The following is a 26,721-nucleotide window of genomic DNA, read 5'->3' on the forward strand; positions in this document are numbered from 1 at the left end:
CACGTTAGGGTCCTCCCTGCATTCTAGAATGCCTTACCACAACTGAATTTTACAGTAATTGGGGTAATGTTTGATGACTGTGTTTCCCACATAATGAGCAACATTCATTATTCATTCATACATCGAGCTCCTACTGCACACCATACAATTTTCTAGGCACTAGGGTAAGGGTAATAGATGAAACTAAGTCTGTGTTCTCATGGAGTTGATATTCTAGTGGGAGAAACAGACAATGGACAGCAAACAAGTCAGAGGAGAGGGAGAAGCGCAAAAAGGGTCAGTGTGGCCTACATCCTAGAGGAGCTAGCTGAGCAAAGCTCGGAATGACGCCACGTGGCCACCTAGGAGAGGCAGAGGCAGGGAGCTGCCATGGCGCTAGGGCAGGAGAGCTCTCAGTGGGCTGGGGAATGAGTGACACGGAAGGCAGTGTGGCGGAGAGGAGTGAACAAGGGTGCCAGAGGGAGAAGAGCAGTAGGGGAGGCCAGATCACCTAGAAGTTTGGGATTTATTCTAAGTTGGTCCTTCTGTATGCCAACCACCACCTTTAAGGTACTAGCTGTCAAACAGTTTTATTGTCTACTTCCTGCCCAAATCTCTCGAGATCCAAAGATGGCTCTACTCATCCCCACCCTGGATGACCTTAAAGCACAGCAAAATCACAACTCCAATCCCAAATATCCAAACTGAGTGATTATTATTATTATTATTATTATTATTTTTGCCAAAATTTATTCCTTGGCTGGTTTGGCCCAGTGGATAGAATGTCAGCCTGCAGACTTAAGGGTCCCTGGTTTGATTCAGGTCAAGGGCATGTACCTTGGTTGTAGGCACATCCCCAGTAGGGAGTGTGCAGGAGTCAGCTGGTCGATGTTTCTCTCTCATTGAAGTTTCTAACTCTCTATCCCTCTTCCTTCCTCTCTGTAAAATATCAATAAAAAATATTAAGAAAAAAAAATGGGGTTAAGTTAAAAGGAAGTTATGAGAGTGGTCCTAATCCAATCTGAGTGGTGCCCTTCTAAAAAGAGGAGACTAGCACACAAAGAGATACCAGTGATGTGCACACAGAGGGAAGACCTTGTGAGAACACAGCAAGAATGTAGCATCTGCAAGCCAGGGAGAGAAGTCTCAGGAGAAATCAAACCTGCCAACACCTTGATCTTGGACTTCTACCCTACAGAACTGTGAGAAAATAAATTCCTGTTGTGTAAGCAAAAAAAAAAAAAAAAAAGACTTATTCCTTCTTCTGTATTTCCTACATTGTCTGGTTTTATTTTCATCGAAGTACTAGTCCCTACCTAATATTTTCTTGTTAACATATTTATTGCTCACCTCTTGCTATCCCACTTAAACTCCACAAGAGCAGTGACTGGCCCAGCATCCAGGACAGCGCCTGGCACCTAACAGGTGCTTGGATCTAGGGGCTCTGTGGTCTCAGATGAGGGCAGTGGAGGGAGAGGGGGCTGGAGAGAAACAGACCATATGGAAACTGAAGGTCAAAGTTAGGATTCTCTTCTCTACTATTAAGAGTAACAGAAAGCCCTCACTATGGTATGGCCTTGTTAGCCACAATTAGGGTTGCCCAACTCCTACAAGGTACGTAGGTCTCATTGCTTTAGCGGGCATGCGGGGCCCTGCCCACATCCCCACTCACTGCCTCCGCCAGGCCTCACAGTGCCTCCAGCCTGGTGATGCTCCTGTGCGCTGCAGTGTTTGCAGGCCCCAGGTGACCTCCTGCTACTAGAGTTCGCATTTCTGTGTTGTTACTCATGATGTTCTCTGCCTGGGAAGTTCCCCTCTCATATGCATCTACCTGGCAGACACCCACGTAACTGCCTGCCACCCCGGTCACTTCCCTGAGAAGCGCCCCAGACCTCCAAAGGTAGAAATGACTGCTCCCTACATCTTGCACTGCTTACACCTAAGGAACTGCCTACATTCCACACCAATACCAACATACTTTATTGTTTTACTGTACTTTATACATCTTTCTCTATCAGACCTCAAGCTACTTCAGAATAGGAATCAATCGTTACATCGCTAACAAAAGTAATCAATAAATGTGCCAGGATCCTTTCTAAAAGTAACTTTCAAGGAATGGCCACAGTGTAGCATCAGCACTTTCTATGCTATGAGCATCTTCTTTCTGGTCCTGAAAACCAGGACCACTCTCCAAAGGCACGTGAACACCAAGAGGATTTCAACAGCCTCCCCACCTCAATAATCTTCACCTGAATTAAGCAGAATAACCAAAATTCTGTGCAAGAGAGAACTAGTTCAGACACGTTTTCTGTCCTTCACAGGCATTAAAGCAGCCTTAGAACCAGAATGCTCACCTAGCACCCATGAACAGGGTCATTTTTTATATAGACAAGCCAGAAGTATTCAGAATGAGTATCTGTTGAAAAATGTACAAACTAGCTTTCTTTTTATGGAAAACACATTAGATTTTTTAATTAAGGGACTGTCCACATCTCTATGTTCAAGATTAACCACATGCTTATCTAAACAAGCCTATTTCGCTGTTCGGTCAGTCACTCACTCAAGCATAAGTGAAAATCGTGGAGGGAATCCTGGCTCAGAAAACAGTGTCCTTTACCAATATCCTAATTTACAAGCCCCCGAATATTTCTGTATGTACTAGGAATCTGGTCTAACGATATCTTTATATTCTTAAAGCCAGAAGTTATATTTAATTCCCATTATTTTATATTAGGAAATAACGACAGTGACTTTGAGGGAGGGATCTTTATCCACGTAGTTTCAGGCAGCTGTTTACGGCAATGACACCCAGCACTGTGTAATCCTTGCTCAGTACACCTAACAGCAGCAATAAGCAATGGCATGTTCTAGATCAATCATACCTTTGCTAGAAACAATATCAGAATAACCATATTTTTACTAACATATATTAATGAAAACAGGATATTACATCAGTCTTTTATTTCAGTGATATATATTTTCTTTAATAAGATAGCAGGTAAATATTTTCCAGTACTAAAGAAACCTCAGTTGAAATAAAAGTGAAAACTGCATATTAGTATTTTAAGGTTACAAAGTGTATTTTAAGGCATAAGGACACTCTAGATTACATTACATAAATCTTATTAACTACCAACATTTCTCTTTTGTTGCACGCTATCTCTCCATGCCATCATTCAAATCCTTAGAGTTCCTTTGTTCCCTGTGATTGCTGCTTCCCGGAGACATCTGGCATAGGATCTGAGGGAAATGCCAGAGTGAAGTTTTCCTTAAGATTAATCACATAGGTAAGTCACTTCCCTTTCTGCCAAACAATACTTTCTAAACCTTCGCATAGGACTAGGTGGTCACAAGAATGTGAGAATGTGAGTTTTAGAATTTGCTTAATCACTTACACATAGATTTTCAGGTTGAATAGCTTGCCTAAAGAAGTCTGGAGCTCCATTACTAGGTAAAAATAGCAACAGCCAAAGAATGACCAGAAGTTGATCTGGGTTAAAGAAGTGTAGGTGTAACAAACTGCCTCACTGTCTAACCACCCATAACCCTCCACCCCAATTCTGGCTCCTATCCAGTGTCTGGGAACTCAGTATGGAAATCAAAATGATCAAATAACCTTGATTTTTAAAGCATAGATATCAAGGGAATTTTTAATGTATTAAACCTTAAAAGCAGTTTGTCACTGGGAAAGAGAGGAGAGTATAAGATAAGCAAACACAGTCCTCAGGGATCAGCCACAAAGTCCGTTTCCACATCAGCGCCATCAGGCAGCCTAGTCACTGCGCCTAGAAAACGGCGAGGGGGTCTGGGTTAGGGCAGAGGACAAGCTGGCAAAGGGATTCAGAAGAACAAACTACTAGGAAAGGCAAAACGAACTTTGGTAAGATTGACAAAAAAGATAATCTGTCAAGAAACTCAGCGTGGCTTCTGCTAGGCGGGGCTGACAGGGAAACATCTAGGAAGGAAGCAACTCTCCTAGGCGCCCAATCAGGTTTCATTGCAACATGCTACCCACAGACACAAACCAAGTATCAGAGCCCCCCAACCCATACTGGCTTGGTTTCCACTATTTCTATTACATCTCAAGATCTCAAAGACTGCTTTTTAAATTTACCTACCTTTTCACCAATATTTCTTAGACTTATCAGAACTGACAGAATACTATAGTAACTATAAAATGGTAGAGAACCAATAATGTCTGCTGAACCTAAGTTATCATCACATATTAAAAAATGAAGAATTCACATATAGTTATATACACACCTGAAACAAATACACATGTATATTCATACACACACATATATTGCAGTTTGCAACTGTAACTCATCTCTTAGCACACTGAGGAAAATAAACACTTTTTTCCTTCCTATTCTCTATAACAAGGCTCTAACTGGAGGCAATTGAAAGAAAATAAGATCGTGAAAGCTTGGGGGATGGGTGACAAAAACAGAAAAACTTTTAGATTAATAACAACAATAATAGCTAACGTTCATTAAGCACTTAGCGTGTAGAGAGCAGAGGTGCTTTAAGTCCTCCCAATCTCATTACAGAAACAAGCCCTATGGTATGTTCAGCACTTCCAGTACCTAGCAGCAAGAATGCCAGCAGGTAATTTGGTGGAAGAAAGTCACTGATGGAAATAGCCTCATTCCAGGGTGGTGCCTGGATTAGGACATCACGGCCGAGAGAAGAAAGTGGTAAACTGGGAGCCTGTGGTCTATAAATTCTGCTCCCAATTTGACCATTTCAGATATGTCATCAGTGACATCACTAAGCTTCATCTCAATCTTCCACAAACACTGGAATAATACCACCCACCCCACCCACTCAATTATTGTCAGAAGCAAATAAAATAATAACCAGTTAATATGGTATGTAATTTATAAAATACTATCTACAAAAACATGTTCAAATTATCATCTCCACATTTGCTGGCAAAACTTCATCTACAGTTATTTTAGTTATGAAATCTATGCCAAACCCACTCTGCTTAGATGGATCATTCTGGAAAGTGGGATCAAATGTAATTTAGGAACTATTTGGGTTATATATTCAGAAAAAGAGACTGCATTTAAAATGCATTTTCCTTTTGACATTCAGTCATGCTCATGATTTTCCTTTTACAAAGAACATATTTAGTTGGCGAGTCTTTCCTGAATACTATTCAGATACTCTATGCAACCTGATCCAATGCAGTAGCTAATCTGAATCATCAACAGGCCACAATATGGACCTCAGAGGCCACTGGAGGAATGCAAGTTGCCCCCCAGTTAAAACATCAAAGTCCAACAAATCACAACACTAAGAAGAAAAATATATTTCTTGTATTGATTTTTTTTACCAAATGATGTTCAATAAATGACATCACTGGCATTTGCTAACTTCAGTTCTATTCTCCTAGAATACAACACCACATTTAATAACCACTCTTGTTCAACGTGAAAGATGAAAGTCAATTCCTATTGCTCAAGGCAGACTGCAGAGTCAAAACAAAAGAAACATCAGAGAAAGGGAAAATGGAGAAAGATGCATTAGATATTAATCTCATATTCAGAAGAAAACAGAAAAATCTTTAACTGTTTCACCTTCAGAGTTTTAAAGGCTGTACATTTTATTTTGCCCAACCCACCCTGTAATTCAGAGCTTTTTATCCATAGCCATTCCTTTTTACCCTATTTCAGCCACAAAAATCCTCTCAAGTATTATCAGTATGAAACAAAAAACATGTCTCTTCTTGACCCTATTTTATTTCCTTCCATAAAAATTCTTAATTCAAAGATACACTATATCCTAAAAATAACATACCTTATCAGCTTTATCTTTCTAATTATAACCTACCTCTCTGATCTGAAATTCTACTTATGTTTTGTGCCTTTCTTATAATTTTCTCCAAAATAAAGTCTCTGAGAACATCAATGGTTCTTCTTAAGGCTAAGACTAGGTTATAAAGTCATTCATGTATTTGATCTTTCAAAAGAGCCATTTTTGAAATCCCATGAATCCAGACTTAAACAAATGAGCTAATGTATGTAAAATGCTTAGAACATTACTTGGCATATAGCAAGTACAAAATAAGTGTTAACTGCAATTGTTGTTATTATTAACACTTCTTGCTACAAAGCACAGGACAGACACCCACAACAAGGTTATCCAGCCCAAACAGCCAAGAGTTTAGAGGTTGAGAAAACCTATATTAAAAATTAAAAATTAAAGGATCTGGCTAGTTGAACATTAGAAACATCTGTACTTCAAAAAAACCCTTAAAAACCGCAGAAAATGCCCTAGCCGGTTTGGCTTAGCAGATAAAGCATTGGCCCAAAGACTGAAGAGTCCCAGGATCAAGGGCCTTTACCTAGGTTGCAGGCTCAATCCCTCGTCCCCAGTCCCATCGGGGGTGTGTGTAGGAGGTAACCAATTGGTGTGTCTCTCTTCCACCCTTCCACTCTCTCTAAAAATCAATAGAAAAATATCCTTGGGTGAAGATTAAGAAAAACAAACAAACAAACAAACAAACAAACAACCTCAGAAAATATTTAAGTACTATTGATTGTTAATAGTCCAATCTACATACCTTAAGCTAAGGCCTGATCAACAAAAATGAGTGCCTAATAGCAAAATGGAAAAAACTCACTGGTAAACATAAATTGATCAAAAAGCATAAAAAAATCCCCCAAACAGAAAATAACTCTACCTCCTAAATAATCAAAACAACTTAATTCAAAAGGGCACATCTAATGTTACCTATAAACCTGGCACAGACTTTCTAACATGGAGTGTTGATGACGACCACTTTCACACACTGTCCAATCGAAGTTTACGTTGCTATGAAACAAACTAAAGACTTAGGAGAAGAAATTTAGCTGTACTAAAAATACGTACATATCTTCTTGCCTTAGTCGGTGCAGCTCAGTTGGTGGGAGCACAGTCCCACACACCAGAACGTGGCCGGTTCATTCCTGGTCAAGGCACATACCCAGGTTGTGGGTTCAATCCCCAGTCTGGATGCATAAGGAGGCAAGCGATCAATGCTTCCCTTGCACATGGATGTTTCTCTCTCTCTCTCTCTCTCTCTCTCTCTCTCTCTCTCTCTCTCTCTCTCTCTCTCTCTCTCTCTCTCTCTCTCTCTCTCTCTCTCTCTCTTCCTTCCTCTCTCTAAAATCAATTTTAAATATACATATATATTTTTTTAATTTTAAGTTTTTATTTTGAAAACTGCACATCTTTTAACACGCCACATGATTTGGGAAATCTACTGAAAGACATAGTTAAAGACGTGTTCAACAACTTAGCCACAGGAGCTGCAGTTCAGCATTGTTTATGTTGAACAAAAGACTGGAGATCTCTACAATGTCCAAGAAGAAGAAATTGATTAAACAAATCATGGTGTATCTATGTATAACTCTTAAAATCATGTTATAGCAAATATTAACCTGGAAGGATGTTTCTGATATACTATTCATGGAAAAATATATGAATTAAATATATTACATAATTCATTTCCCTGAGGAAAATTATATTGGAAGATATACGCCTGAGTGTTAAAGAAGTCTATAAATGCACTGGGGTAACACTGGTTAATAAGCTCAGAGAAGTTTCAAGTGTTAAAAGGGATCCTGTAAGCACTATGAGGGCAGGAGTCTGGTTTGCTTTCTGCTGTAGCTCTGACACACAACAGTGTCTGACATAATGGAAAAATATAACAAAAACTTGTTCTTTTTGCTTATTTCCATTTTCTCACTGTTCTACAATAAATAAATTATTTGCATAATACATTTTTAAAATGTTGCCTTTAAAAAGAATAATTCAACAGCTAAACTAATTTTTTTACAAATAGAAATGGAAATGTCACCTACTTCACAGGGTGACAGGTTTAAATAATAATTTATGTAAATATGCCTTGTAAACTCAGAAGCACCGCATGAATGTCAGAAATGAGTTATTTTGTTAAGATCATATATTTCAAAGTTAAACGAGTTTCATATACACTTTGGCTGGTAGCCTTCCTCTCAGCAGTTTCACTTCTGGTACTTTGTGTTACCTTAGAAGCAAAAATTTGCAATAATACAGAACTGGGGCATCCATAAAATGGAATAGTATGTCACAATTAAAATGCATCCTGTAGAAATGTATTTATTGACATATACTATTAACCTCTTTTAAAAAATCCATATATGTAACTTAAGTAAAATAATCTTCAATACAGTTTATTATAGCATCTATGAAGTCAAATATTCAAAGTAATTATGATAATTTTTATCTTTTTAAATTTCTTCATTCATTCTACTTGAATTTATTCAGCTTTTCGCTTTTAAGTCATTTGTTTCTCAAGATTCAATCAGTCAAAGCCATCAACAATATTTTATCTTTTAGTGGCTAAATTAAAAACATTTTACGGATGGCTTTCATCCTTTGAAGGCATACCTGCTTTAAAGCCACACTACAGTGTCAAATTAAGCATGTGTATATTTTACAAACCATGTAATTCCTTCCTACAGTTTAATGTTAGTGGTTTCATATACATATCTTTATGCACTAGTCACTACTTCATAAATCAGAAGCTGAATCTCATTTTCTCTCCTTAAAACAAATGTAAGAATCATTTTCCAAGGCTTTATTTTTCCTACTTTTACAGAGAGATCACAGAAGTAGGGTACAAAGAAGAGTCACTCAGAACTAAATTAATAACAGCCAAAAAAAAGTATTTTGAAATGTGAACTGGATTGGAATTCCTTTATAAACATGGCCAGCAGGCATTTTTTTCTCCCAGGGATCTCTACTAGAAGCTGAAGAACTCTTACACCTACCCCTACATATATGCATTCTTGGAGTGAGTGAACACTAGCTCCCTAAAAAAAAGTAGTAAGTGCCTCCAATTCCCCAAAGACTACTTCTGTATCTGCTTTCAAAAACTCAGCTAAACCCTTGTGGGCCAGCATTATACTATTAATAATTAAAGGCACTAATGAAATGTACTCGCCTTCCTTTAACTTGATTTTATAAGAATGCCTACCAACACTAGAACTAAAACATTTCCAACATGTTATTTACAGAAGATTGTAATTTGGGAAGCTGATCAATAATGTAATAACAACAGAACTGTACAGTTATGGGAATCAGCAACATTTTTAAACTACTGTGAAGCTTCCGACTGAAATGAGAGCCCAAGAAAAGTGGAAGGAAGCAATATGCTGAATACAAGAGGATGAAGTCATTATTCACGTACCCAACAAGCATCCATTAAGGTGACAACACATCCGACACTGCAGAGGCCTGTGGGTGTAAGTGACATGAGGAGGGAGCAAGGGACGTGGTCCAAAGGAGAGCAGGGAAGGTGCCAGGTGAGCAGCAGGGCAGGGCTGGCCAGCCATCGAGGCAGGCAGCCTCAGCACTGGGAGGAATCCCATCATGCACTCTGAGGCTTTCCTCAGGAACAGTTTTAACCCACAGACCCACTCACTTTCTACTGTGAATAAACTTCCTACAGTCTCTGAGATAAAGTGCCACCTAAACTTGTAGTCTTTTTCAAGTTTCTAAAACCTAAGTCTATATTCAGTTTCTGTAAATTACTAATTAAGTGTAAACCACTCAATTTTTTCCTCCAGATAATATCTTGCTACAACTGACAGGTTTTTTAATTTTTTTTCCCCCCAAGACAAATTCTTTGAACCACCATTCTCAGGGCAGTGGCATGTTGGGGTTGTCGTAGCTTCAACTCAAAGTGGCTCAGTATTATCCTATATAATGAAAGCCTAAAATGCTCAGCGTCGGTTGTCCATTCAACCAATCAAAGCATAATATGTTAATGATATGCTAAGGCCGTGCAACCAATTGCTATGACGTGCACTGACCACCAGGGGGCAGAGAGTAAACTGGTTAATCAGTCGCTATGACATGCAGTGATTATCAGGGGGCAGATGCTCTGACCAATAAGTTAGCTTGCTGCTGGGGTCTGGCCCATAGGCATTGAATGAAACGGGTTGGACATGCCCTGGAGTCCTCCACGGTTGCTCCCCGGCCCTGATCGTGCACCCGTGTACTCGGCCTGGCCTGCATCCTCTCGCAATCCGGGACCCCTCAGGGGATATTGGAGAGCAGCTTTTGACCTGATCCCATAGGCCAGGTAAAGGGACACCACTGGTGCACAAATTTGTGCACGGGGCCTCTAGTCTTTTATAAAATCCTGGCATTTCTACTAATTATTTGATGTTTATTAGTTTGTTGTTGCTACTGTTTTGTTTTTCCTGAATTCCCACAATTTTATTTTAAACCTTTCATTTAAATCCATGTAATTCAAATAGGTGACAGCAGTTAGTACCTCAAGGGTAAATACAGCCCTTCAATTTAACACACAAGCCTGGGAACGAGATTAAGTTCCTGGCTGAATCTTATGGCCTAGACTTATAACTAAACAAAAATAAAAATTTAAAAAATTTTCATAAAAGATTCAAAATAGCCATATAAATCCATTTTGCTTATATTGCTTTTCACTCAAACTTTCATTAAAAACATGTTCATTGTGAAACCATAATTATTCTCTTAGCCAAGACATAGGGGAGGGCAGCAAAAGGAAGGAGCGACTTGGAAGAGGTGGCATCACAGACCACAGGCATCGACAATACTGCTGTAAAGTGGGAGGGCTATTTGAACCTCACTATAAGACTGTTTTGACTTTAAAAATAACAATAAAAATAAATCTTACTTGAAATAGATTCATACTTCTCCAAGTAACTGATAATACATTATAAAAACACAATGAGTTTAGGCATTATAACACTAAAACCCCCATATTTTGTGGACTACCAACTTATATATCCACTCAGCCAAGCTGTTTTCCTGCTGCTGACTTGAGTTCCTGTTGTAAAACTGTGCCAGTTCCTCCTGGGTGTTCTTATGATAAAAGCAAGCAGCTTTCCCTAAGTTTTTGCCAAGCTTTTTCACATAGTATCTTATGAAAAAGCCACAGCGTTGGAGCACACCACAATGACCAGACCGGAGAAAAAAATATTTCAGAGAATTATTTTGATGGTTTAAATAATGGGGGGGGAGGGGGATTCATTAAACATAAGATGCTAATTAAATAACAGGCTAATTGAAAATAATATGCTAAAGAACACATTAAGTACAATTAGCTAATAACATTCTAAATTTGATATAATCTGATGCCATACACCAGGTTTACTGAATTCTGAGTTACTAATTTTTTTAAAAGTTGGATATGCATTCTGTTTTGTATACCAGAGACTTAAAATGCAAAATCAAACGAAAGAAAGACTAGCACACAATGATGAGCTCAGGGAAATGTACCGGAAATGGACAAGAATGGAGAAGTTTGACAGCTTTAAAGCACTTTCTAACACAAGGCATGCCAGTCACTTGAAGCAGATATGCTATTGTTTTCTCACCAGAACCTAAATGAAAACCATTCACAGCGAAAGAAAAGACACCTTGGATACATTCTTACAAGTTCATAGTACCTCTTCATGCACATGTGACTCTGGAAGTTTTTTTTTAATGTGATAATACCACAAGCTGGGAATGAGTCACGGTAGCATGATCTACCTGGAAGGCGACAGACCCACCTGATTGATGGAGTTGGCAGCACAGGATGCCAGGCCTGTTCCCAGGGAAGTGAGCAGAAAACAGGACAAGTCGAAGGGCCCCGGGGCCAATGCGAATCCCGCCGAAGTGGTGCTGACAACTAAAGCTGAAACACAGAAGCAGAGCAGGCATCTCGTTACCAACACAGGGCCCACACTGCAAAGGGCAGACCAGCCATCCTCCAGGGAACCCAACCGAGGCTAACCTCCCATTGAAAACCAACATTTCCCCCATTATAAAAATTATGTGTGTTCATCACAGAAAAATGCTCATTTTCCTTTAATTCCATTATACAGGAGAGGAAAAAATAAGGTGGATGTTATATTTATTTTAAATATATTTTATTGATTTTTTTTTACAGAGAGGAAGAGAAAGGGATAGAGTTAGAAACATCGATGAGAGAGAAACATTGATCAGCTGCCTCCTGCATACCCCTCCCTGGGGATCGAGCCCAAAACCAAGGTATATGCCCTTGACCGGAATCAAACCTGGGACCTTTCAGTCTGCAGGCCGACGCTCTATCCACTGAGCCAAACCGGTTTTGGCAATGTGGATGTTTTAAGATTGAATCACTCTCATTCACTCAACGAACATTTATTGAGTACCTACTTCACAACCAGTACTATGCTGGGCATTAGGCATTGCGTGGGATGAAGGAATGAACGAGGTCTCATTCCTGCACTCAGAGCTTATTTGTTAGGGAGATGACAGACATAAAGTAGTAACTGTATAACACAAGGCAGCAAAGAAGTAGGCCCTGCTTGGTGGGTCTTAATTCCACCTGAGCAAAGGGCTTGCAGGTAACAGACAGTGCCCCAGGGCCCAGAAGATGACTAGAGAATGACTACAGCCACCAACAGAAACAGAGGGAAGAGGCAAGATGCAGAAGCAAAGCCCTGCAATCCAAGCATCCCCGGTGACTGCCCCTGGTCCTTCTCTCCTGGGGGTTCACAGAAGCTCAGGGCCAGGAAGTGTCTGGTACTGATACAGAAACTGAAAAAATGGCCACCGTTGGTGAATTAACTGGAGAAGACTTCAAGAAGATGGCATTTAAGCGGGGCCTTCAGCGGGATGCAGAAACAGAATAGTGGAATGGGCTACATTATAGGTGGCTGGATAATTCCAAGAACCAGCACAGGGGCAAGCGACCACTGTCAGACGCTAACGCACCTGTGATATCTGTCTAGATTGTCAAACCAAACAGCTAGGAAGCATTTTTGAATCTCTCCTTTCTCTCCATCCTCTCCATCCCATCCACTGCAAAGTACTGTCTGTTCTCCTCCACAGTGCATGTCAAACACACCTCTGCTGCCATCCTCTCGTCCCAGGGTTCACAGCCAGGGGTGGTGCTGCCATGGGGACAGTCAGCAATGCCTGGAGATAGAGCTGGTTGTCACACTGGAGGGGAGGATACTGCTGAGCTCCAGTGAGTGGATGCCAGAGAAGCTTATAAACATCCTATAAGACAGCCCCAAACAAAGCATTTTCTGGCCCCAAATGCCATATGCTGACACTGAGAAACATGTCATCTGGCCCAAGCTATTATCTTGCCCGGACAACTGGAAGGGCCTCGTTCCTAATTGCTCTCCTCTTTCTTCCACCTTGCTCCAACAGTATATAATGACATTTTAAAATGTACACAGGTCATATCACTCTGCTGCATGGAAAATCCTTTGACACTACACCTAGAATGAGATGCAAACTCTTCCCCCAGCCACACAAGTGCATCTGGTACCTCTCTCTAGCGCACTGACTAGTCTCCCCTCACAGGGATCTTCTGTTTTTAAGCCAAGCTTCTTCTTGACTTAGGGTCTGTGCAGTTCTGTCTCCCCTTCCTCTCTTACCATCAGCTCCTTCACCTCCTCCAGATCACATTGTAAATATTACCCCTTAGAGAACTCTGATCCTCATGTTTGCAGTGGTCCTCTCAGTGACTCCTCCCTCACAGCATCCTTCATCATCCCACACAGCACTCATCATGCTGTGGTCCCGCATGGAACATGAGTCCCTGGAGGGTGGGCACCCTGACCTGCTCTCTGCCATATTTTCAGGATTACCACTAGGCCAAGTACAGAGTAGAATTTATCAGAGGAAGAGGAGGAAGGGTGGCAGCTGTCAGATTGCAGAATACCAAGTTGAGGAGTTTGTATTTCATTTGATTGGCAGTAGAGACCGTCTAATCAAGAAAATGACCCATAACTGCAAGTTTAGCCTGGTAGCAATGGCACCAGGACTTACAGCAGGCAGTTATGCCGAGAATCAATCTCAGTCTATGCCATTCACCCACTGTGCATAAATGTAGTATGGATAGGAACCAGACAGATGTAAAGGGTATTTTGATGGGACAACTGTTAGGACTTTTCTTTTTTTTGTTTTTTGCTTTTTGTTTTTGTTAGGACTTCTTAACTGTGAAAGGTGGAAGATAAAATAATGGCATAAAAGGATAAAGGTAATTTTTACACCAATGGATGAAGACAAAGGCGGTGGGTAAGGGCATGGGGTGGAGTTGAGGATTAGGTGGAGGGGAGCTATGGGAGAAGAGGGAGGAAAGAGGAACACCTGTAATAATCTGAACAATAAAGATTTATTATTAAAAAAAAAAAAAAAAAGGATAAAAGGTAAAGGGCTGCACCTGGGTGCATGAAGAAGAATGGCCACACTGACAGAAATAAGGAAACTGGGGGGAGGTGACCCAGCTGGCTGGGCTCAGGAAAAGGCGCTGTCTTTGAGGAACTGCGGGCCATCCAGGTAGGAACATACAGAGCATTACCTTGGAGCCCAGGAAAGAGATGGAGAAGGTGGGAGGCACAACCTCTGGGTCCTAAGCCCACAGACCATGGCTGAGCCCGAGAGAACAGCCAGCAAAGAGAGTGAAAAGGAGTGTATCAAAAACACCAGAAGTTTACCTTTGGGCATAAAAGAATCCCAGACAAAGAATATTTGGAGAAAGGATCAGGAGAATGAGGTGTCCTGGGTGTCAAACGTGTGAGGGCCACTGGAGGCAGACTGGAAGGCACCACCACTGACATCAAGAAGCAAATGTAAACGCGAGAGAAACTGACATCCCTTCTAATGACTACACATGCCCTTTAGTCCAATTTTATCAGCAACATCCAGAAACTTTTAGTCCTTCCATTGGACACGCCTTGTCCCTAACACCTAGGCCAGGCACAGGCTTCTGCATATTTCTATTTATTTGATTGGGATCAATATGATTTGCTAAGGTGACTTAAATGCCTATGTGGAGATCGCCAATCTAAACCAGAAGTTCCTAAAGAGTGTGTATTTGGCAAAGAGGTCATTCCTTGACCTTGGTGGTCCTACACATGGTGTATACCCGAGCCTCCTGGGGAAGTGTTGGCTCCAGAAAAGAGGACTTGAGTAGAGTGAAGAACAAGGTCCAGAAAAAGAGAAAAGGTGGGGAGACAAGCAGAAGAGGAGCAGCTAAAGGCAAACAGGGGCTTACGGTAAGTCACAGAGGCACACCCAGAAGAGCCGCTGCTCAGGCTGTCCCCCTCTCCGCTCGGAGCACAGTCTGCCTGGCCCACACACCGCACTACAAGTCACAACACAACCCTCTCACCTCTGTGCAGAACGGCAGCAAAACCCCGTGGACCAGGGCAGCAATCCAAGACTAAACACTATTTCAAAGGAAACATTCTAAAGAAACGTTTAGCTCTCTAATTCTCTAACGACTTATCCCAAAATTAAAGCCACAGCGATTCCCGCTTTGGGAACAGCAGTTAGTGCATATAAAGGGTATCTTATGCAGATGAGACAGGACAAGAACAGCCTGTCATGGAACAGCCAGCCTTGCACAAATGTAGTGACCACCAAGAAAACAGCTTTTGTAAGAGAGCAAACAAAGGTCCTTTTAGGGAGTCAAACAGCGCCGTTCTGATATCACACGGTAACGCGCAAAGCCTCAGGGATGGGCTGCAGGCATCCTCTGCACCACTGCACAGCCTCCAGGAGACTTAGGGTCTGTGCAGTTCTGGCCACTGCGCACACGCTGCCCTGGGTGTGGACAAGCCAGGGTTGGAAGAAATGTCTTAACACCCAGCCACCCCTCCGCGGTACGGATGGATGATGCCCCAGGAGAGTCTGACGGTGTCAATGGGAGACTGAGAGGAAAGGGGCTGCATGGCATTCCCTTTCAAAATGCTTTCATCTACAGAATAAGTCAGTCAAAATAATTCATGACTATTTTAAGGCCTTGAACCTTACATCAGAAGTAGACTACTTATAAACACCTTTTAGAGCATAGAAAATCCTTTCTCAATGTATAATTAGCAAAAGCTAGTCACCAAAATAAAGAACAACCTCTAAATACCCAAATAAAGAATACCTTTAAATATCCAAGTTATATTTTATATAGTGTTTTATAAACAAATAAGAAAAATCAATTTACACCTAGTAGATAAGATAGCACCATAATCATGAAGCTGTCAAAATAAAAATGCTGTAAAAAGAAAATTCCACTTTGTTTAAAATAAAAAAGAATATGTAGTTACAGAAAAGTGAAACTCAATAATTTTTTTCTTTATATTCACCTTAGGGCTTAAATGAGCGATGAACAATATACAAAGCACATCAAATTTTAACGAATGGAGTCAGCTAGTAAGTTGAGAGATAGAAAGTAATTTATAAAAAATTGACCATGGCGAAAGGTAAGACATGATCACAAATTAAAAACAACCCCCCCCAAATTACTGCCTAATTTAAAAATGTACAAATTGTGAACGGTAATGTACATTACAAAATTATAGGGGTGATTATTATAAGCCAAGGAAACTGTAATTTTGCAGAACATTTCCAAGAAAGATCAAAAGCTAACAAAGAGCGTATTTATCCTTACTGCATCAAAGCAATTAAGGTAAAGAAAGGGAAGGGTGGAGGATTGATAAATTGTGCAAGTAGAACTGACCAAAGCAATACTCTCACACGGCACTGCCGCAGCTGTAATTAAGCTTCTCATTGATTTCCTGGGATTCATTACAGGGAATCATTTTACAACACCCGGATCTCATTAAAAAAGAATGTAATACATTCTTTCATTAATAACATTGAAATTATATTTTATTTGGTAACCTCATAGTCTGTCTCTTCACAAGTAAACATAAAATCAATGCTGCCCACGAAGCATGACCTGTCTGACGAAGGCCCAAGGAGTTGCCTTCCCGGCCCCATGGAGAGGGCCTCCTCCTGTCCTCGCTCCTGGCGGGTGTCCGACCAGGGAACCACAAGCTCCCCCGGACAAAGATTCACTACATCCTGTGGGGTGCTTCCCAAAAGGCAGTACTAACTATGAGGCCCGAGTTTTTCACAACTCAGCCTCTCTAGTCAATCTCCTCTGATCCATCCCATCATTAACAGGATTCCACAGAAACGGTCTCTGGTCTGCCTGCTTTCTCCAAGGAGTGCTTACATATGCTCTCCATAATTAAAACAAAACTATTCTGAAAGAGTCACAATGCGGCAAGTCCATCCAGCCTGGAGGAAAGCCAGCGTCCCTGGTGTGAACTACGGGTGGCCTCGGAGCAGAGCAGGCCACAGCCGACGCTGGAAGGGAAACAGGCCTCAGTCCAAGAGAGGCGCAGGAATGAATCCTGTCAACAAGCAGAGGGCCTGGAAGAGCCACTGAGCCCCAGGAGAACACAGCCCTGAGAGGCGCTGACTCCAGGCTGGTGAGACCCTCAGCAGAGGATCCAGCCGGCCGTGCCCAGACTTCTGAAACACCACTTTGTGTTGTTTTAAACTGCTAAGCTTGCGGTAACTTGTTTTGCAGCAGGAGAACACGGATGTCTACTGTAACAAGGGAGGCATTTAGGAAAGGTGCGTCTGTCTACCAACAGCAGAGGACTGACAGACGGACTGGAGTGGAGTGGATGGAGACCACCGCAGGGCAGGGCGGCAGTGCTGAGGGCCTGGGAGGAGGGCAACCATGCAACAGAGGGAAGATCCGTGCTTGGGAGGATGAATGTATGGGACCGCAGCAAAGGAGCTAAACACAATTCAGTAACTGCTGGTCTAATCTCGGTCCTGAGAACCCCTTCCACAGCATTTCCGATGACTGCTGTCTCTGAGCCCGGGGACGGGAGCCGACTTCTCCCTGGACACCTCTTCCGTAGAGAGGAGCACTGGCTGCTGGGCAGCTCCCTCTCAAACCAAGTCAAACAACTTCCCAGAAACCCCAGCCTATGGATGAAATTTCTGGGGGCTGGAGCAACGGTCAATGAGCTTTCTCTCAGCACCACCCTCCCATCATGCAGATGACACAGCCCCAGGGCCATGCTTTTCCAAGCTGTGTCCCCGAGGATCGCCAATCCCCGACTTCCACACCCCTGTGCACGCAGTGACACCTTTCAGAGACATGCTAGTGTGTCACTGTCACAAAGGCACTTAGCACCGTGCCTGGCAGAGAATAAGGCTTCTTAAGTGGCATTCTTGGTAACTATTAAAATGTGGTTCCTAGAATTCTACATGACATATTTCTCTGGCTACTAAGCTTAGACAGAAAAGCAGTGTATGAAGGAAGTTCGAGAAAATAACAAGACATTTCATAAAAGCACCACACACCTGTCTTAGGATCTAAGTTACTTCTTTGTCATCCCAGGCATGAGTGCAAAGCAGTTAATAAGATGGACTATAATGACAAGGATAAAAACAAAACACACCTTTGTGAAGCATTTCACAATGCCTGTGCTTTTACATTTATGTAAATCTTGGAAACACTTGCGGTTTCAAAACAGTGTGGAGACTTCAGGATATGAGAAGAAAATGTGAAAACTTTCACTTACATTTCACTTTTTAATTCTTTCTTTAAAAGCACTTTATTTAGCCTATCTTAAAATGAATATAATTCATTTGTGTACCAGTACCTGAATTTTATTTTTAAATAACTGCATTGTATCTTATGTAAATATATATATATATATGCACTTACAAATTTTTTACTGATAAAGAACATGACGAACAAACTTTGGAGAACGTGCCCTAAAATAAACAGCAAGGCAAGTGATGGCAGGTCTTAACGTCTGATTTTCCACAGGAGACCCCCGGGCAGACCTGCCGCGGCAGGGAATGCAGTCGAGGAGCTAAGAGGACACAGTTTGCGTGCAGGCTGGGCTCTCTGCTTTAGACATTCTTTAACAGGTACCCCAAAGACTCATTCTCAGAAGAAAATTCAACGCAATAAAGGGAAAATACAGAAAGGCGCACACATTCACACAATCACCAGCCAGGTGGCCGAAGTGCTAGCCCTGTGTGCCTACAGGACCCCGGGGACTGCAGTGTCACCCTCCCCGAGGAGAGCAGGGTGTGAGTGGGAGGAGCCTCACTGCACCTGCCACCCTCCCTCAGCAGAGGCCTTGGTCACCACCAAAGGCTGCGCGGACCAGAATGGACCGGAGGGCAGGTCAACATCTCCGGAACAGCAGGGAGCTATCTGGAAGGGTCTGCCTTCTCCAGTATGCAAGAGGCTTTTCTGAAGAAGCAGCTTTATCAAGAATAAGTTGTTGTTTTTTAAACATTCCACACTGTGAGCACTATTGTTTCTCTGAGCCTAAGCATAATGGAGGCACTTTATTTCTGAGATCACCAATTAAAACTAACTATAAGGATTATATTTTAAACACTGGTCACCTATATCCAGCTTTTATAAAATGTTGTCTTTTAATGCCTCACTATTTTCTAGCACTGGCCTCAAAAGAATTAAGTGAAAAACAAAACTCCAATAAATCAATTGGGTAATTATCAATTCTGATAAAAGATTTGGCAGAAAGATTAAAACCACTGGCTAAATGGGTTTGAGATTCTCTATAGATTTTAAATTACCCTTGTGATCTATTATATCTCATTATCCTCAATAGTGGATACTATGTAACATTGTATTTCAAATCCTACAAACCCAACATGTATTCTCTTCAAGGCTCTTTAGTGCACAAAGCAGACAGAGAACAGGCAGTTAATAAATTTGTATGTGGTTTGGTTTATGTGTGTGTCCGAGCTATGGAATAAGTTTTTTGGTTGATCTCAAAGTTCAAAATTACATGTTAATTAAGAGGCAGGAATTAAGTCTCTTCAGATTTCACAGGAACATGCATTATTACTTCTTAGCTGTACTTGTGATTTCCTCCTCTCTCTCCATTTCTATTAACACCTTAAGCTTCAAATGGTTCAATTTCTAATTTGAGTTTTTTAGGCTTCTTGGCTTAGCAGTGCTCTGTGAACCTCCTGACACAGTCATCTTACCAGCACCCATATCAAAGAAGGCGGTAATGCTTCTGCCTATTGTTAAGTTCAGATGAAAAGTCGATTGATGAGAGACAAGGTATTTTTCCCTCAGCCACATTAAAGAATATCAATCAGAGGTAACTGATTACAAACCATAACCACTTCTGGTTAAAAGATAAGACTTTATAGAGATTTTTAACAACACAGCTGCAAAACTAAGAACTTATGGTGCCTTCCTGTTTTCTTCTTTCTTCTTCTTATATAGTTAATGACCAAAGCTGGTCTGAAAAATCATGGGACCAAATTAAAACTCATCACTTCAAATGCACTGAGTAACACTGTTACATCTCCATAAGATCAAGGCAGTCAAGCAGAAAGCATTTGGTTTGCATTGATAGTCAGCATTCAGAAAAGGGAGATAAGATAGCTCTCAGACCTGTTTAAATAAACATGTAAATAAAAGCTGTTTAGGAGGTTAATTATGCAGCACTGAGGGAGATCCTCAAATGTCTTTTCAATGTTCTTCCATTGCTTTTAAGCTTTTCCACTTCGTCATCTTATTTTTTAGTTTTTTTCCTCTTCTTCATAAACATTTCTTCTCAATATACTTTGTAATTAGCTAAGAAACTTTTCCATAAAACTGATGCCTACCAAACTTTTAAAAATATATATATATATTTAAATTGATTTCAGAAAGGGAGAGGGAGAGAGAGAAAAAAATCAATGATGACAGAGAATCGTCACACACCTCCCTCCCCCACAAGGGATGGAGCCCGCAACCCAGGCATGTGCCCTTGACTGGAATCGAACCTGGGACCCTTCAGTCCCCAGGCTGACGCTTTCTCCACTGAGCCAAACCATCTAGGGCCTTCCTAACACTTCTTTGAAAAATGCATTTGGCAAAAAGGAACTGTCAAGCAGTTTTCACTAAAATAATGAAGCCTTTTCTCAGTTTTATATCAAAATTGTGTCACTGTCCAGAGAACAGATATTTTATGATATACACTTAAAATAACAAATTAATATTAAGCATATATTTAAAGTATTATTCTGATTTTGACAGTATTTAGTATTTACCTACATTTGATTATTTTAGACAACACATATAACAGTCAGTAAAATGAACCTCTCACTTGTTCTTATTTGGACATACATATATTAATGTATCATTTTCTTTTTCACTGAATACTTTCATTTATTCCTGGTAACTAAATAGTTATGTGATAATATTGGCTATATTATTATTGTAGGTATCCAAGATAATTTTTTAGCAAGAAAAATCTTTTAAGATGATGAATAACAGGAAGAATTCCCTGAATGGTGTGGAAGTCCCTTTAAGAGAAACTGACAATCAATAATCATCATTTGCCAATCCTAATAGACAATTCATTGGTAACTTTTATGTTCACTACTAATCTGAAAATGAAAAGCCTCCTGGCTGAGGAATATAGCAAAGTGAAGTCTTTGAGGATCCCTCTGAGCTTCCAGGGGTATAACTTCCACAAATTCCAAAAACATGTAGAGAAACCCAATAGGGCCATTTCAGTTCCCCACAGGTCTGCTGAGTACCAAACAAGGTATCGGAGAAAAACCTCAGGACACGAGAACAAGTGAAAGCAGCGCCTTAGAAAGCAGACAGAGGAACCACAAAGCACAGCAGCCTGAAGTCACTGGAACAAACTTCTCAGTCATCGCAATGCTCAATGATAAACACAGCAGGTCCTTGAATAAGATCATTTCATCCAATGCCCTTTCCTTAAAACGACGATCAGAAAAAAAAAAAAAATAATAATAATCAGTTAAAGCAGGAACACGGTCTGTGTGGAGTCTGCACATTCTTCCATGTATGCAGGGTCTTCTCCAGTGTCCTCCCACATGCCGAAGATGTGAGGGAGTGAACTGATGTGTCTAACCTGCTCCAGTCTGAGTGTGTGTGTGTGTGTGTGTGTGTGTGAGTGTGAAAGATGTACATGAGTGAACTGATGTGTCTAACCTACCCCAATCTGAGTGTGAGTGTGAGAGTGAGTGTGTGTGTGTGAAAGGTGAACTGACGTGCCTAACCTACCCCAATCTGAGTGTGAGTGTGAGTGTGAGAGTGAGTGTGTGTGTTGAGTGGCCTTGCAAGAGAAAGGCATCCTTTCCAGGGCGGGTTCCCACTTTGCGCCCTGAGCTTTATGCTCTGACCACTGACCCTGAACTGGAATAAGCAAGTTGAAAAATAATCTTCTTTTAAAGTTAAAGAATTAATTTTACTTTAGTGTTTATTAGTATAGCTAGTATATATGGTTACATGTATGCATAGCTCACATTTAATTCAAAGTTTAATATTGGAAGTGTTTTGGGTTTTATCTAGAAGTTTTGGTGATTTCTATGACCAGAATTTAATTCTTATTTATATCAAGTAGTCTATAGTAAAACTAAAAAATGATACAGTTTTCAAGAGCTGAGAGAAGAGCGGATAGGGGAGAGGGTGTTGAATGAGTTTCCCAGAGAAGAAGAATTTCTCAAAGTATGTTCTGGGACCATTACTAACAGGACTTTCTAGGCCAACCCCAGGCATAAAGTAGTTTATGGAGATGGGGCGTAGGTATTTGCATTCCAAGTATCTCATCTGGCAAATAAAGTTTTATCATGATTAAAGATAGTGAAGTTCTGGGCTGATGGTGGGAATTGGGGTGAAGAAGAAAACCGGAAGCAAGACGCCAAAGCCCTGGGTGATGCTGGAGCGCAAGGAAGTTGGAGAGGACGGCTTCATGGCAGCACCTGCTCGTTTCCTTGCTCGGCTGAAGTTTCACCAGCACCGAAACTTCCCCGGTGCAGATGCATGCTTGGGCTAGCTGGCACTTCTCTACTGTACAAGCCAGTCCTGTCAGTTCCCCAACCCAAACCAGAGTCTCAAAGTGTGTCTGGTCTTTAACATGGTAGGGAAAGTGACTACCAGGGCAGTGCACACCTGCAGCCCCTCCTGGAAGTCAATGTGGAGCTGGGAAATTAGTCTCCTTCCCATAGACCGCACCTGCAGTGCGCACGGGAGGCCGTGGCCCAGCAGACTATGGGGTGGCGGTCTATTTCCTTGGGAAACTGAGTGGTAGAGAGGTGGGCAGGCTCACCTCCCTTTCCTACTGCACAATGAGGTAGCCTAGTGGGTGCCCTGAGGACACAGAGGTGTCGACGACTGGCAGAGTTGATCAGGCTGGACTTTAGATGCTCTGGCTTTTAAAACGACAGAGGTAAGGATTATGCCATACTTAGACCTTCTCTTGCAGCTAGAGGTAGCCATGTTGTACAGTATTGGCCGGTGTAACAGAAGAAGTTCCTATCAAGAGCTTTCCTTCCCAAATAAAAAGGCAAATTCTTGTGAAGAGGTTTCTGACCTTTCACACTGCCCCCTTCCTCATTCCTCTTGCCCAGAACACACAGGATGACGGGGCAGTGGCAGCCATCCTATGGCCTTGGAACAGAAGCCACAAGCTAGTAATTACAGAACAAAGAGAAGGAACCAGGAATGCTGACAACATCCTTTAGCACTAGCTCTTCAGGCCTAGTTCAGCCTCCTTGATGTAAGAGAAAAATAAACCCTTAATCTGTTTACATCACCGTTCTTCAAATTTCAGTACGTATAGCTGAGCCCATTCTCAACTCACAGCTTTTTTTCTCCCTTTTTTAAAGGTGTCAATATTATTTGAGATTATCATCCTCATGAAATTTATCTGTACATTCCTTTACTGTAGCATTTTACACTTAGAATCAATCAATTAATATCAAATGCGTTTTTCATCTAACTCAGAACACTGGCTCAAGCGTCTTCAAGGTTCTCTCCCATCAGAAACCAACTGGAATGGAAGAATGAAAATAAAAATCAGAGAAAAACCAGTATCAGCATAAATTAAGTAGAGAGGTGATACTGATACTAAAACCTCCGAGAAATGCTTGTCAACTATGGTACAGATGACATTAAATTGTAGATGGCTGCCGAGAGCGGACTTATTACTTTCATTACTGAAATAGCCACATAATTAGACTGCCTAAATATCACCTAACAAGGAAATGGCTAAACATGAGCAGTAAAGGTTAGGTGCCAGCACCCGTCCCTCCCTCCTGCTTTGAGAGGTGTGATAAGGAGCAGAGGCTGGTGGACCATGGGCGTGAGGGCCCGCTGTATGAAAGTCCGCTCACTGTGGAAGCTATAGCACAGCGCGGGGGAGGGAAAAGCAGTCACCCCAGAGAGAGGGCAGGTGCTCGCCCTCACATGACTCTCACTGAGACAACGAAAAGCAGTTCTGCATGCCCTTCCCCTGCAGCAAGCCACCCACTGCCTATGCTGGCAGGGCAGGGTACCTTTCCAGCTCAGCAGGAAGCAGCACAGAGAAAAGGCTGGGCAGAGACACACTGTGTGCTGAGAGCAGAGACAGACTACACCAAAAGCCAGATGTGGAAATTAAAACACTGGCACGTGTGGTTTCAAAAATCTTGAAAATAGCTTGCAGAGAAAACAGTGCCCTGCTGGCAGTGGCAGCTTCAATCCTTCGGGCCCTAGGAATGTTACCTCAGTAACATGAACTGACAGCCTCCATCTCCAAGCTAAACTGTTAGGTGATGAAGAAAAGTTGTATCACAATTCATTCAATGAGCAGCTACTAGGTGCCAGGCTCTGCATCAAGTGTGGAGAGAGCAGTGCAAACAGACAAATCACCCTGTGCTCGAAGAGCTTATACTTGTACTCTTCTGGGGACTTACTGCCACCTGGAACTGTCTTCTCTTCACCCAGGAATGGACAAAGATAAAGAGAGGTAAAACAGGTCAATCTAAGACTTATAAGAAAGATTCCACAACATTAAAAAAAAGAAAAAAAAAGAGAAAAAAAAGGGCCCTAACCGGTTTGGCTCAGTGGATAGATTGTCGGCCTTTGCACTGAAAGGTCCTGGGTTCGCTTCCGGTCAAGGGCATGTACTTTGGTTGCGGGCACATCCCCAGTGGGAGGTGTGCAGGAGGCAGCTGATCGATGTTTCTCTCTTATTGATGTTTCTAGCTCTCTATCCCTCTCCCTTCTTCTCTGTAAAAAAAGCAATAAAATATATTTAATAATAAAAAAAAAGAAACATGAAAGAAAAAGAGGTTGGATCTATAATAATAAAAGTATAATATGCAAATTAGACTGGACGTCCTTTTGGACGAAGCCATGGCTGTGAAGACAGCACGGGTACTGGGTGCCTGCTGGTGGCAGAGGGAAGCCAGGGTTTTCAGAGCCTGTTGGTGGCCAGAGGGAAGCCTGGGTCCTGGGTGCCTGCCAGTGACCAGAGGGAAGCCCAGGTCCCGGGTGCCAGAGGGAAGCCGGTGCCGGCAGCCAGGGGAAGGAAGGCCTACACTTGCATGAACTTCGTGCATCAGGCCTTTAGTATATTTATAACGAAGATGCACCACAGAACCAGACTCTGAGCTCCTCATTAAGAGTAAGACCCATGAGGAAGAGACTCACAGTTACCCCATTCTGCCCATCCTACTCACTGCTTCACCCCATTCTACCCAGTTGGAAGGGTTCACTTGGTACATAACAGGGACTCAATGAATGAGTAGAGGAAGTGGAAAAAAGACACCCCATGAAACAGATGAAGTGGGTTAAAAGAACTGTACACAAGCAAGCTCTGCCATAGCAGAGTGTTAAAAGTCATGAGAATAAAAAGTATGTGGCAATAAATAAAACGAGTGCTGTACATAACACATCTCAAGAATCCTTCAAAGTGAAGCAAAAAATTATAGTGAGAAAAGCAGATAGAGAGTCTAACAGAGAGGTAATCACACTGGAAAATTAAATAATTGGTGCAAATATAAAAAGGGAGATAACCTGATCATTATTTGATTGGCTACCTAAAAACTCATAAAAGAGTTAACTAAAAAAAATTTTTTTTCAAATACCCCAAATTAATTTATCAATAAATGAATATAATCTATTTGAAAAAACTATAAAATTTAAGAGGCATAAAAGAACTTTTGAATAAATGAGGGTGATGAATATGGTAAAGATCTCAATCCTCCCTGCTCAAGTTAATATATAAATATGTTGAAATTCCAATTAAAAAACTAATACAATTTTAGGGGGTTGGAGGTGATTAAGATTTGTCCAGGGATAGAGCCTCACGAATTATTAAAAATGTGTGTGACATTCACCACTGGTAAATGGTTTATTAAAAACTGGATATATGCCCACTTTACACCACTTTCTATAAATGAAAAATTTAAATGTAAAATATAAAATTATAAAAATACGAGAGGCCCAATGCACGAAATTTGTGCAAGGGGCTTGGCTCTCAAAACCCGACTGCCTCAGCCCTCGCAGCCCGGCTTTATCCGGACAGTCTTGCTGTTCGGTTTAAATAGCATATTAGCTCTTTATTATACAGGATAAGATTAAAATATTGATAATACAATAGTTAGAAAACTTTTGTGTGGGAGAGCCCAAGCATTATACACAAACCAGAAACTACAAGAAAAAAAAATTGATAGATTTTGTTACATAAAATTAATATTGCACATAAAATAATAATATGTGAAAAAACAAACAAACAACATATAAGGGATAAGACATCTACAACAGGCATATAGAATGGGTTCAAATCTTTACTATAGAAAGAACTCTTACAGACAATGAATAAAGACAAATACTGAAGACAGGAAAGGACAGAAGATAAACAGAAGGCCATTCACAAAAGAAATACAAGTCACCAATTAACAAGTGGAAAATATTACACCTCACCACCAATTTAAACGCAGACTTAAAACCTTAAATGCCACTTTTCACCATCAGGCTGGTAGTTATTTAGAAAAGTGTATTATCATCTATCATTTATTGGTGAAGGATGATGCATTGGTGGTCACTGTGGTAATAGCATACACAGGTAAAAATCTCCAGGG

General features: G+C 41.3%; 1 protein-coding gene across 2 annotated transcripts in view; it reads right to left on the reverse strand.

Annotated features, from left to right (window-relative positions):
- LOC118726772 (protoheme IX farnesyltransferase, mitochondrial) overlaps positions 1-26,721 on the reverse strand; it is a 110,476-nt gene that overhangs the window by 70,724 nt on the left and 13,031 nt on the right. For both annotated transcript variants that reach the window (XM_036451916.2, XM_036451915.2), the window contains exon 4: positions 11,559-11,683. In XM_036451916.2, the coding sequence (XP_036307809.1) occupies positions 11,559-11,683 (125 nt within the window). The remainder of the gene's footprint in view (positions 1-11,558; positions 11,684-26,721) is intronic.

Source organism: Pipistrellus kuhlii, unplaced genomic scaffold, assembly GCF_014108245.1.
Source record: "Pipistrellus kuhlii isolate mPipKuh1 unplaced genomic scaffold, mPipKuh1.p scaffold_m20_p_23, whole genome shotgun sequence".
Taxonomy (NCBI): domain Eukaryota; kingdom Metazoa; phylum Chordata; class Mammalia; order Chiroptera; family Vespertilionidae; genus Pipistrellus; species Pipistrellus kuhlii.